The sequence below is a fragment of the Melopsittacus undulatus genome, chromosome Z, assembly GCF_012275295.1.
Source record: "Melopsittacus undulatus isolate bMelUnd1 chromosome Z, bMelUnd1.mat.Z, whole genome shotgun sequence".
NCBI lineage: Eukaryota > Metazoa > Chordata > Aves > Psittaciformes > Psittaculidae > Melopsittacus > Melopsittacus undulatus.
In genome coordinates, this window is record NC_047557.1 from 52,597,272 (window position 1) to 52,611,725 (window position 14,454).

Consider the following 14,454-nt stretch of genomic DNA (forward strand, 5'->3'; position numbering starts at 1 on the left):
AACTCATGATTATTACTCATTTTAACAGTGCTACAGTAAGCTGCTCTAAGAAACGTCTGTTTACAAAAATTTCCCTCCCCCAGTGCTATACAAAAGCACAGCTTTTGTGTTCTGCATGTGTCAAAGCATACACAGCCTGCTGCAATGTATAATGTGGCAAATGAATAATTCATTAAGTGAGGCACAATGCACAGATGACAGATGAAAATGTATACCATCTCTTACATTTACCAAGGCCAGTATGACAGATGAAGAAAGTAATAAAACAAGATGGACACCTTTTTATAAGCAATCTCCGGAGTAGGATGAAAGAAAAATTTCAAATTTCAAATTGTAGCATAAACCATGGAATTATGCTGTTCTAGGAATACCAAGGGACAGTGAAAACATGAGTGACTCCAGTGAAGGCTACAAAAAAAAAAAACAAAAACTATCTGCTATCTGCTCTACACAGCATAAGCTGTATCATTTTAGGCAGACAATCTATTCATAGACAGTTCAAACATTTTTCTTTTGCTTCCCATCTTTACTCCAGGAGGATAAAACTCTAAAATAATCAACACTGATTGTGTACAGGCATCCTATCTTACTGTATTTCATACCAATTCTAGACAGAGAGACTAGTAACCTCCAAATCTGAACGCAAATGAACTGTCAATCTCACAGAGATACAAAAAAAATTTATACAAGTTACAGCACAGGCTAAACTTCTTCCTCTAAGACAATATGGTTGGTGCTGGAGAATCCCCTTCAATAGCACTTTACCTTGAAATGTGAAGATCCAGATTTTATGATAAAGTGTCCTTCAGGGATTTACCAACACTTGTTTATTAACAATTGAACATATAAGCAAAATGCTTACAGTTTGGTTACGTTTCTGCCATTTTAAATCACACACCACATCAATGCAAAGCTTCTGAAGGTGTCAGTATTTCCTTTTGTAGTCTTTTTTTTCCTCAAAGCCTCTTCTAGCAGTTTTATTACAGAAAATTCTGCTACATTAGTTGTTATTTTGATGAATGTTCTGTAGATACAAATGAGCTGGTTGCTACCTTGAGTGCAAAAAAGTGTTGAGAACAATGTACAAACAATTGAAAATAAGGGAAGGAGCCACTGGCTCCTTCTGAACACCTGACAAAAGGCAAAGCTCTTTTTTTTTAATCACCTGATGAATAAGTATTATTCCCTTTTTCTTTTACTGACAGCAAATCCTACAGTTCTATGTGGTGCAAATTTTCTGTATATCTAAAGCAACTAATTTCCTGAACTAGGAATCTCTTTGAAACTGTTCCTCTTGATAAATTACCATCTTAATTTAATCTTGTTTCCACTGTTGCTAGATCTCATAAGTACCAATGGACTCTTTCTATGAAGGTGGAGCTTAAAAAAAGTATAAAGAATAGAAAGTTCAGACTTCTAAACTTAATTTTTTTTTCAAGGCACCTTACTCCCATATGGAAATATATGCAGTTCATTGCACCACCCCAACGTCATTCAACTTTCATCAATACTCTACCTTTGAGTTCTTCACTGACTGCATTTTCTTCATTCATAACAAATCCTTTTCTTTTTTTGTTCCTTTTTTTCTGGTTTGGTTTTTTTTTTGTTTGGTTTGTTTTTTTAACTCTCACTGGATATATTAATTTGCTCTTTCAGCTGTTTTTTAAACATTAATTTTGTACAGAAAAAGTCCTGATGCACCCAAAAGTTTGCAGAATTCTTCCCTCCTACATTTATGTAATTAACCTTCTAGTACTACCTGCCTCAAAGGACACACATTGATGAAGAACCCTAAACAGAAGGCAACTATACTGAAAGACACACAAATTTCAAAGAACATGCATTACAGAAATCACAATTTGTCTTTCTCAGTTAACAGCATCGAAGCTTTCTGTCTCCAGTCAAGACAATAAATTCACCTTTTGAAGACTCAATGTCAAAGCTACAGCTGTTCCAAGTTTTCATGGCAAGCGTCATTTGTTTGCAGCTGACCCAGTGTTTTCAGGCTGTGCTTGCTCTTTGCTACTTAACATCACTGCATGACATTTTCAAATAATCTTGAGCATCCAGTTATGTTGCCCTTACACATTTCTATACCTGCAAGTTTTCTTTAATGTGATTATTTTTCACAGGACAGAGAGAGTGCCAGTGCTAATATTATAAAAAGAAGGACACACTGGAAAAGCCTGCTCCAGAGCTGCTTCATATCATTCAACAGTCCCAGGTGCCTGACTTAAGTATTCTTCCTGCAGTATCTGTCTGAAGGACAGAAAGAAAATTTCTCTGCTAGTCTGGAACTCAGTTTTGTTTTCAAGAAAGAATACTTAAACTAGTCTAGTCAACATGCTCCTTGTCAGTTTTCTAGTCAACTATACAAATGCTGATCCCTGTATTGCAATAATACTTTCACTCAAAAATTTTTCATGTCGTCATTCCTATTTTGCAATCCAAGATCAGCTTGCTGCTGCACTTCAAAGTTTATCTCAACAGAATGTAGTCAAGATTTGGCAATATTATTGCTAAATCTCTGCATGAGAATCAATAGACTCAATTGCACAAGTAAGCAAAATAGTAAATCTGAAGCACAACTATCAGAGTGTAAGACAGCCAAATACAAATTTTGTCAGGTTCAAATTATTACCTGGGCCTAAGGAAAGAACTTCAAAATTACTTACATCTCTATGTATAAACTGGGTAAACTAAAGAATTTCCACATTTCAGTGTCAGGATGGCAGCTTCTATGGGAAATATTTTAAAATCATGCTATAGAAATGCAGTATTTGCATCATACGTCTCTTATTAAAGTATCAGTTGATCAACTGAAAACAGTATCTCAGAACTTTTATGAAGACAGGCTGAGAAAGTGGGACTGTTCAGCCTGGAGAAGAGAAGGCTGCGTGGAGACCTCATAGCAGCCTTCCAGTATCTGCAGGAGGCCTACAAGCATGCTGGGGAGGGACTCTCCATTAGGGACTGCAGTGATAGGACAAAGGGTAATGGGTTAAAACTTTAACTGGGGAAGTTTAGACTGGATATAAGGAGGAAGTCCTTTACTGTGAGGGTGCTGAGGCAACTGGAATGGGTTGCCCAAGGAAGTTGTGAATGCTACATCTCTGGTGGTGATCAAGGCCAGGCTGGATGACATGGTTTAGTGTGAGGTGTCTCTGCCCATGGCAGGGGGGTTGGAACTTGATGATCTTAAACTGCTTTCCAGCCCCAACTATTCTATGATTCTGTTTCCCTTTCTTAATACCAAGGCAGGGAGAAAGGCAGTACTTCAAGTAATTGTAGTACAAGTTAGTAAGGTCATTGAAGGGCCTTCAACACTAAAGATTCATTTTGGTTTGTATGTTTTAAATCCAACTTCTGATTAGTCTTTGAACTAGTCAATCAAGAATATATACAGTTATACAATATATCAACAGCTATCACTGTTGATCCACCATTAAGTGGAACCTGTGTCCTATGGAAAAACTACAGACAGTTAAAGATGGATGAATATCCGTATTAACTATGTTACTACTAGATTGTTTTTAAAGTCATGCCACAGATGATTATGCTGAAATCCTAACCTACTCTAACTGAAAATAAAATTTAAACAGTTACCATCTTTTATACTACAGCAAGTAAAAAAGAACACCATCTTTCCAATCCTAAAAAAGGAAGAGCATACAGTTTATGTTGCATTCACCTTCAGACTTGTATACGTGATGTTCAGACTTCAGAAAACTTGTGAGCTGATTCAAATGCTGGGTTGGAAAATCCATTACTGCAGCAGGAAGGGAGTTGTGTTGTGTCATCTTTTGTGTACCAGCAAAATGCATTAAAACAGTAGAAAGACTGCTTCAATTACTCTTCAGAGTAATTCAGCGCAAAATGACTGCCGACATTGAAACTGACTTGAAGTTGGGTTTGATGAAAAAATACATAAAAATTGGGTAACTCTTGTAATGCCTCATCTTCTCGCAAAAGGAAAAATTAAGTGGAAAAATTGAACTTTGCAACACTTACATCTTCTTTGAAATTTCAGGTAAAAAAGAAAGACTGTTGTCTACTTTACGCCTTTATGATTCTATCCTTATATCTCCAGATCTTACTTTTCCACATGCTCTAAAGTGTTCTCTTGAAATACCTGACTACATCAAGATATCATCCCCCTTTTTTCTTCCTATAAACTTACAGCTTGCTCTTTCACTATGAGGAAGGCTCCTGATCCATCTGAGGACTTGTAACTACAGAAACACATTCAGTGCCCCCATAGCAGTTAAGGGGCTAGGAGCTCTGTCAAATGACTCACCCTTGTTTGGTAAACCTGAGTTAGGCAGCAGCAAAAGAGGCAAGTGGTAAGCATTAACAAGGGATGGAGCACCCTCATCTTCTGTGTGACTCATCACCTAAGAAGGGCTGCTGCTTGCTAGCAGTTTGAATTCATGGCATTGTTGAAAACTGGCAAAGCTTGTCCAGTCCTCAGGCTATTACTACTTCTGCGCTTCCACATTGGCACCAGCTATGCACCTAGGGAGACCTGGAAATTACCAAGTATTGATTTCATGGCTCTGGAAGCTGAGGTCAAGTCCCAAGTGTTGTTTGCCCCAGTCTCACCAGTTAGCAGAAAGGGCTTAAGAAAAGGACATATCCTGCAGGCCAACAACAAGCTACAAACTGGTGCTGGCAGTCAGGTATTGGTTTCCATGACCATAGAACCATCTTCGAGAATTGAGGAATGCTTGGAAGACATGGGATTCATTTGACTACTATGGGCAGAAGCATCTTTGCCAACAGGCTGGGGCACCTGTGAAGTAGTTTTAAACAAGGAACAACAGAGGAGGGAAAATACAAGCAAACATCATAAGAAAAAATAGTGGACTTTGTTGTCAAATGTGGGACAACGTAAACACGAGGTACCTTATAGCCAACAAAAGAGGGCTGAAATGGGGTCATCCCAAGCATATGCACATAAACAAGGAAAGGCCTACAGAAAAACATTACAGGGAAAGCTCTCATTCTGGGGAATCAGAAAAACTGGATGCACATATAAAGTGGCTATGCACTTAACACATGTAGCATAGAGAACAAACAGGAGAAAGCAAAGAGCTGTGTATAGTTACAAGGCCACAGGAAGATGTAGTAGGATAGTGTCCATGACAAGGCTGCTGCCATGAATGAACACAGGCTCTCTAGGAAGAACAAGCTTGGAATGTAGTGACCAGGAGATGCTTTCAAGTGAGACAACAGCAGGAATGCATGTGCTCTGCCTTGGAACAGATGATGAACCAGCTGAGACATTATTGTCAGGATGACCAGTCAAACCAACATAAATTACATAGCTATAGGTGCCAGATACAGACCACCTGGTCAGGATAACCTCATCATGGACAAACTGATGAAGCATAGCTCGCTTCAGTGGATAGTGAGGTGGGCTGAACTGCCAGGCTCAAAGTGAGTGAAGTGAATAGGTGAACTGTGAGTGATTAGCTGAACTGAGAGGCTCAAAGGGTTACAAGAAACAGCATAAAGTCCAGTACACCAGCAGCATACCCGAAGGCTCAATACTATTAAACATCTTTGATTGTGACCTAGATGATGGAACAGAGTGCAAGTTTTCAGCCAATACAAAACTGGAAGGAGTCTATGATACACCTGATAGTTGTTCTGCTATTTGGAAAAACCCTGACAGACTGGAGAAATGGGCTGACAGCCCATGAACCTTACACATTTCAGCAAAAGTAAGTGCAAGTTCCCTGAACCAGCATATACAGCAGGCCAACTGGCTGAAAAGCAGCTCTGCAGAGAAAAAGCCTGGTATAAACCATGCTGAACACATTCCAGTGATGTGCCTTGTGGCAAAGAAGGCTAACCACATCCTGGACTGTATTGGAAAGAGAGTTGCCAGCAGGCCAAGCGAGGTGAGACCAGAAGACAACTATTCTATGATTCTAGTTCAGCTCTGGTGAGACCAAATCTGAAATACTGCTCCCCAGTATGAGGGAGACCTAGACATACAAGGAAGCTCAGCAAAGGACAATTAAGATGATTAACAGGCTAGAGCATCTGTCATACAAGGTGAAGCTGAGCAAGCTGCGTCTGTCTAGCCTGGAGAAGGCTCAGTACGATCTTGCCAATCCTGTATATAAATACATGGAAGTCCCCCTTCTTCTTTATACATAACCTTCTTTACATAACTCTCTCAGCGGTGTTCAGTGAACAAACAACAAGCAGAAGGCCCCAAGAAGCAGAAAGCTTAACTGAATATAAAGAAAAACATGCCCCCAGCTTTTTTTTTCCTGGGGGGTGGGGAGCATGGTGGGTTGTGGTGGTGGTTTTTGGTTTTGTTTTAAAACTGTGACAGCAATTAGTATTGGAACAGGTAGCCAGGAAGGGCTGTGAAGTCTCCATCCTTCCGTATACTCAGGATCTGACTGGACACAATCCTGGGGCCACTTGATCTGACACTCTGCTTTGAGCAGGTGAGTTGAATCAAACACTCCAAAGGTGATTTTCAACCTTAACTATTCCACAATTCTTTGATGCAAACCAGAATAACTCTAACAGAAAGCTATTCATATCTATTCTGTACATGTCCAGTCTTCATTTCCAACAAATTACACAGAAAACATTTTGTTTAGGCTTTTTTAATAGATCTGCAGGAATTGGCATGCTAAGTTTGGACTGCTGACTTTGGTAAATGCTACTCAAGATTCTAATGAATTACAAGAAGCTGTGTTTATGTGGTAATAGGTAATTCTGCTACAGTTAATTTGAGGTGCATACCTGCAGTCCCCAGAAACATCCTAGATTACATTGAAATGTTGAACTAATGCATTTTTTCCTATTTGATCTTAAAGTTCAAAAGAACAAAAACATTACCTGGTCTGACAGCTATTATTTATTTATTTTCAAGAATATAATTTTTTTGCAAACATCTGAATTTGACAGTTCCATTCTGTTTACCACAGAAGTCTTACAGCATGAAACTAATTGTCACATTACTGATACACTGACTGTAGTTTCAGTGATCAGAGCCAATACCTTACCTTGCACTAGTTCCTACTTTTCAAAAAAGTTTGAATTTATAAGCTTAGTTTTAATCCATCTTTCCAATAAGCTCACATTGAATAAATGCCTCCATAAAACTTTTTTTAAAATTTTTATTTAATATAGTTATCTGAAAGCTACAGAGAAAAAAAAAACATCCCAGTCATGTTCCAGATTAAAGTACTGTCTGAGCACAGGAAAAGTCACATCTTTATGGCATACTAAGTTTAAACTAAAATGCACTTAAATACAGAAAAAATATAGATAAAGCCCCCATGTATTTAATTCATTAAACAAACAATATCTTACATTTTTTGAAGAACCTGGGCCATCACAACCCCATTCGTTAAATCTTCCACGGTCTGGCATGGTGCCTCTACATTAAATGTCTGGATCTGTAGGAGGAAGGAAAAGGTTATCATCTTCTACTTCAATGTCAAAGGATTTTCAATAGTTAAAAAAAATAATAAAAATTGCTACCAAGTGCCTCCACGTTTAGTGTACACATTAGGAATTAAGAAGTTTTATATTTAATAGCAATCAAAACAATGCACTATTGACAGGGCTTAGCATATTTGTTTTCACAAACTTGTGAATTTTGCTACAAATAACAGCAGTACGTTCTCCAAAGGCATATTCTCCACAGCATTTTCTAATTCGGAAAATCACTTCTGTTCTCTCATTCAAACACATCCAAGAGCATATATTAGAGTACACTTTCTCAATGAACATACATTAGAAGCTCAGCTTTTAGAAGTAATATGAAACTCCCAAAGGCTCCCCAAAACCAGAAGATCAAATGCAGAGAGACACACATTCTCCAAACTTAACTATTCCCTACTACCAGGTGTAAAAGAACAGCAGAATGCTGCTAAACCCTAACAGGTCTATGCACTTCTACTGTTATTAATATTTCAAGGCCTCTGGTTTTCAGATGGAAGCCAGGAATCAAAAATGCTGCTATTCTGAAGGAGAATAGTAAGGACCATGGGACCAAGCCATTTGATGACAGAATTACTTATAACTAGAGTTAGTTTATAAAAAATTCCTCTCCATACACTGCACATTGAACACACTAAGGTTAACTTTCTGAGGAACCTGTGTAATATTAGTAGTCAACACAAAAGCAAGAATAATCTTAAAAAAAAAAAACCAAAAACACCAATACACACAATTCTTGTAAGATTTCTGTTCATCAACTCAATTTCCATGTGCATATCCATCAGAAACCCTCCCCCTACCATACCAACAAATGTACAAATATACAAGGCAAAGTTATTTTCTTCCTTCCTTCCTTTATGTGGGGAAAAAAGTCTTCCTGCTTCAGCACAATCTTTTCAACTGGTCTATGGTATTTCATTATTTACTTTCAATGAACATTATTTTTAAAGGATTTTAAAAGATCAGTTTTGTGAAAATAGTTTTGATGACATGTCATTTGAAGGTTATCTGCAGACACATTGGGAAAGCCAGGGCTTATTTGTAGGAAGCACTACTCATATGCACAAGAGAAAAGAAAGCGTAAAAGAGAGCTTGCAGCTTCAGGCTACATAAATGTTAGATATCAACCATTTCTTTCCAAACATACTGTAAAACCAAGCTTTAGTGGCATTTGAAACACTAATGTTGGTCCAAGCCATTTTGCAATAAATGCCCTCTAGATATATATTTTGCAATAGAAGACAATTCATGAGACAGCAGGAAATTTTGTAAGCCCTTTTTGAGGAGAAGGCTCTCAAAAAAAAATCAAGAGCCCAAGATCCAGATTCTCACAATACCTTCTGATTTTAGAAGAAACATGAAACTCTATCAGGGAATGTCACGTAAGCAAGCTAACAATGCCATTTAACATTAATTTGGAGAACAAGAACTTAGGTCAATGTTGCTTTCTTCCCTTTACTCTGGAAGAAAAACCCTAGCATTCTGCTGGGGAAAAAACAGCAATGATGTCCATGAAGAGCCCAAAAAAAACAAGCTCTCAGAGCATGTTTGCTCATCAAGTTCAACAGTAAACATGTCATGAACGATGCCCATGTCCCAGGAGTACAAGAACAAATTATTATGTGGCATGCAAAACAGAGCGACTTCTACACTTCTGATTCAGCAGATTTTCCCATAGCTTGGTCTGAGCTACCCAGAAAACACAGCTCCTTGCTTTTTCTCCAGAGAATCAAGAAGCCAACACACATTGCAGAGACACTAGGTGAAAATCAGAGTGGGTGACTGGGTGGGGGAATTAAAAAATAAGACCACACATGAAAACCACCGTGTAAGAGGATATAACATCAAATTGCTATTTTGGCAGAAACTGAAGTTTACCTAGAGACTCAGAATTGTGGCAATACTGTTGGCAGAATACAGAGACAATTCTGAGTCTGAATCCACAAACTCAGTAATACAGTAAACAGGAAATACTAGTTTCTAACAAAAAAAGCTGCAATGACATCATGGATGGCTACCATTGAAGAAGTTCAAGATGTTATAAGGATAAAATTCTCAAGCACCGACAATGAAATTTGTTTCTAATTTTGCATATTGCACCTTTAAATAATGAAAATTTAAATCACTTTGCTGCACAACAGCCAAATCAAAAAGTCAAGTAAGAACTAATACCACTGTGATTTTTCAAAAGTGGGAAAAGTGAAATGCTCTTCTCAAATAAGCAATACCATCATCAATGAGGTTTTTATACAGAGTGCTAGTTTGCAGGTTTTAAAATTAACCTTGTATCTTGATACATGAAACATCTCCTGGATTAAATCAAAGTGTATGCAAGAGATACAACTGCACTGACATCAGATGAAAGGTTAAGCCTATTTCCACAATACAGAAAAACAAGATGCATCTCTGCTGTTTTGTACCTAACTTTATCACCATACTTCCCTAATATTATATACACAAAAAAAGTCAGACCTGTCACTGAGACTCAGGTAACCAGACTAAGTCTTCTTTTCTCCACATTCACACAAGCAAGATTGCCATTAAGGACAATAATGGTCTTCATAGGTAGATGACAAAGAACAGGAACAAAGACTAAAACTAGCTATATGAATTGTTTCTTCACATATATTTAAATTTTGTAAGAAATATCTTCGCTTGCACAGAAAAGGAATACACAGCATAATATTTCAATTAAGGTGTCAAATTCATGCCACAAAACATTTATTCATCTCTCAAAACAAAAGAACCATATAATTTTCATATCCTTCACAGAAAGTAACAAATTTTCTTCTAAAAAAATAAATAAAAATAAAATCCTTTCTATATTTATGTCAAAGCAAAACTCCTATACTATTCTCATATAGTTCTACAAAATGCTAAACCACTCTAAGAAACAATACAGTTCGTCTTCCAGAAGGGAGAGGAATTATAAGCATGTAGCAATGCAGAATCAGAGTCCAGCTATGGAAACAAAGAAACAAGTATTTTTGTGTCTGTGCTTCTAAACAGCTATTTAGTAACAGCTGTTAAAACAGTGCTCTTTCTGTGTATTGTGATGTGTTTCCGCTTGGAAGACTTCTCTCTCATCCTGCTGCAACTGCTCCTAATTCTTAAGTGTTTGCAATATGGCCCCCATTGTTAGTTCCCAAAGCTGTAAATTAATTGCAGTTCCCTTCTATTTTTTTTTATTTTTTCCTTTTTGTACCACAATATTGAGCCTTTACATCATGCCTGAGTGATCGTAGCCCATTCAGAGGGACCTAGACAAGCTTGAGAAGTGGGCTCATGTGAACTCCATGAGGTTCAACAATGCCAAGTGCAAGGGCCTGCACATAGAATGGAAACAAATACAGTACAAATACAGGCTAGGGATGAAGTAATTGAGAGCAGCCCTGTGGAGAAGGACGTGGCGATACTGGTAGATGAAAGCTAGACATGACTCAGCAGTGTGCACTCACAGCACAGAAAGCCAACCCTGTTCTGGGCTGCATCGAAAGAAGCATGACCAGCAGGTCAATGGAGGTGATCTTAACCTTTCACTCTGCTCTCGTGAGACCCCTCCTGCAGTACTTTGGGCAGTTCTAGTGTCCTGAGCACAGGAAAGACATGGACCTGTTGGAGATGGTCCAGAGAAAGACCACAGGAATGATAGAGAATCTAGCATCCCATGAAGCTGCAGGAAAACAAAACAACAAAACCCAAACAAAACCCAAACCAACCACATGAAAAAAACAAAACATACAACACCACCATCAAACATTTGACCACCTCCCCTGCCAAAGACAAAGAAAGCTCTCCAGCACCTTTTCCTTCTCAACACTAAAAGCCAATGAAAGACCTGCTCTTTGTACAGTGATTATATATATAGCTTGTTTTTTATTGCTCGTGTAGTTGAATATCTGACCTTTTCTGTATTTTTTGCAATAATACCCGAAATCTTTATTGGAGGTTCTTAGCAGATAAAAGTGTGACTAGTTATCTTATGTGCAAACACAACAAAGGTAATTCCCAGCTTCCAATTAGTTGTTTATTAGAGCAAAGTACTCCCTAACCTATAAATGATCCTTTATAATTATTTATCTATTATTTCCCTATATTTTTGGAACTGACTTCGCAAGCTTACAGCTAGGTGCCATGTAGAGAGCCTAAAACAATACTGCATCCCCATCACTGTGTGAACAGATCACACAGCTAAGATAAGGAAGTGGCTAAAAGGACTAAGAACAAGAAATGAGCCAGCTTCACTGCGATAGATGTTAATCACTACTCAAGCCGTTATCCAAGAACACTTGAAAGAGGAAAGTGGCAGAGATTGAGGACGGCTGATCACTTCTGTCCTCATACATTCACAAAATATTACCTAGGAGATACACAAAAATCCCACTAGAAGGGAAGAGATTTCCCTCTGCGCCAGTCCTGGAGGAAAAGATACCTTTTTTTTCAGGATGGTAAGTTAATTTTGCAATACAGAAAGCTGTTCTTTCTCAGATGCCAAATTATTGTATCAAGTCACATCTATTACAAGGGGAATTGCGATTCCTATCCTATAACCAGATTCTGTGCTTCTGGAAAACTTTAAGGTTTTTACACCCATTTTTCTCCTTCCCTGTTGCTGTCTTCTGCTTGGATAGTCATGCCATAAGCTATTTTTTCACGCTTTCCAACACAGCAGCAGAATGCATCAAACAAACAAAGGGAATCCAGGCTCTCCAACGAGCACAACAGTTTTATTTCAGGATTTGAACTTTGGGATGTTTTCACTGGATTTTAAGTTGTCAATCTTTTCTTATTAAAGTCTCAAGAGTTAATCTGCAATTCAGCCATAATGTTAGGTACTCAATTATCCAAAACAATGAAAGGGCAAAGTCTTGCTGGATAGGGTGGTGATTCATTCAGGGAGAAAGAGTTGAATATTATTTTTGTTAATTTCCTTCTTATTTTATATAAATTAGTTTCAATCCTCAATACCTGAATGGGTCAAAGTCATGAAAGATCTCAATCAAAATGTTTCATTCATAGACTAAGTTTTATGAAGATTAAATATCTCCTTTGCAGAAACAGACCAGAAAGTACAGGATATACCTTGACTAAAACTTACTTACTAAAAGCCTGTGAGACTAGATGCCATGACAGCATAAACCAGTCAGTACTGCACTATGTTGGCATTGCTACTAAACTATTGATAACTGAAGTGTCCAAGTATGACACATTATTAGGATACAATTAACAGTCTCAACTCTGAACGATGTTTGATTTAACCTTTTCAGGATCACCCATGAGAACACAAGCTAATCTTCCAGCTCCTGAGGAAAATACTGAATGCGCTACTGTGTTCAGTTCGAAACCAGATGAGCCAGCTGATGAAAAATACTACACGTATTTGTGATTAAGATAAAATGAAATTATGATATGTAATAGGAAGGCCTAACACAGCACTGGAAACCAACAGTTCTTTCCGAGCTCTCACCTATTTAATCATGTTTTAGTTAAAAGTACTATTTACCACTGATGCTTTCTTTTCTCAAAATAAAAGCCATTAGTAAGTGGAAAGCTGCCAAACATTACCTCAATACACTTGTAGTTACAGGATACATACACTCTACAAAGCACCAATGCATTTTAGAAACCCCAAAATGTGCCTCTCAAGACTAGAAACATCTTCTCATGGAGGAAATCACTAATGGCAGAGTTTACAGGAGGTGAATCACTGGCTTCCTCTGCTGAGAGTGCAAAACTTTCCATCTCTACTACCCAGAGTTGACAAAAAAGCATTAATTAAAGTGATGTCATATTAGACACAGGAAGCGCAGGGTATCTTCTGTCTTCCACACTGACTTACAGAAGCTTAGATGATAATACAACCCATATAACTGGGATGCATGAAGTTTCACCAAGGGAAAATAATGGAACTGTACTCTCAAAGTAGGTGTTAAATACAAATAGCAGAAGTGTTCAATGAATAAGAGCAAAAATCTTTTTATCCTTAATGAAGACCGGTAGGCTACTAGAAACCTGAACAGCACCAGGCAAATGTGCCTGAATTGATCCATGCTAAGACAAAGGACAGAAAGCAAGGCATAACTTCTATTAGATGAGACAAGGCAAAGCCAAGTCCATTAACCTCTTGGCTAGTGATTATCCAGAAAAACTTTGCATATTAGCAGTCCAAATTTATACAGATTTCAAAAATTACTTAAACAAAAACAAAGTGAATACAGAGGGCAGCTTTTCCCTTGCAAAATACGGGGGCAGGGGGAAGATAGCTATTTTAAGTCCAAAGCTACAATTTAGATAAAGTACTGTCTCTGTTGACAGGTAAAATAAAGAAGTCTCCCTCAAAGGCATAGAAGGTTAATCCAAGAGCACTAAATTCTACCGAAATATCATTTACACAAACTTTCTGATCAGTGTGTGTCCTGGTTTGAGCAGTAGCAGTCATTTTTCTCCTTCTTGGTAGCTGGTGCAGTGCTGTGTTTTGACTTTCAGGCTGAGAACGGTTGCTGATAGCAAGTATGTTTTGAGTTACTGCTCAAATGTTTGGTTTGTCCAAGGCCTTTCCTGAGCTCATGCTCTTCCAGGGAGGAGGGGAGGCCAGGAGGAAGGAGAGACAGGACACCTGACCCAGGCTAGCCAAAGAGGTATTCCATACCATAGCACGTCATACCCAGGATGTAACCGGGAGAGACCCGGAAGGGCTGGAGCTCTGGGGGGATGGAGGAGGTATCGGTCAGTGCTCGGTCGGGCAGGGTGGGGTGAGTTATGGGTCAGTGACTGGTGAGGTGTTGTATTCTCTTCACTTGTTATTGGCTTTATCATTATTATTTGTGGTAGTAGCAGTAGTGATTTGTGTTATACCTTAGTTATTAAACCATTCTTATCTCAACCCGTGGGGGCCACATTCTTTGGATTCTCCTTCCTAATTCTCCGGGAGCTGGGGGAGGAAAGGGGGGGAGTGAGTGAACAAGCTGTGTGTGGACT

General features: G+C 38.3%; 1 protein-coding gene across 4 annotated transcripts in view; it reads right to left on the reverse strand.

Annotated features, from left to right (window-relative positions):
- The window catches only part of HOOK3 (hook microtubule tethering protein 3), a 91,699-nt gene that overhangs the window by 69,157 nt on the left and 8,088 nt on the right, over nt 1–14,454 (reverse strand). For all 4 annotated transcript variants that reach the window (XM_034072924.1, XM_034072923.1, XM_034072925.1 and 1 more), the window contains exon 2: nt 7,345–7,430. In XM_034072924.1, the coding sequence (XP_033928815.1) occupies nt 7,345–7,430 (86 nt within the window). The remainder of the gene's footprint in view (nt 1–7,344; nt 7,431–14,454) is intronic.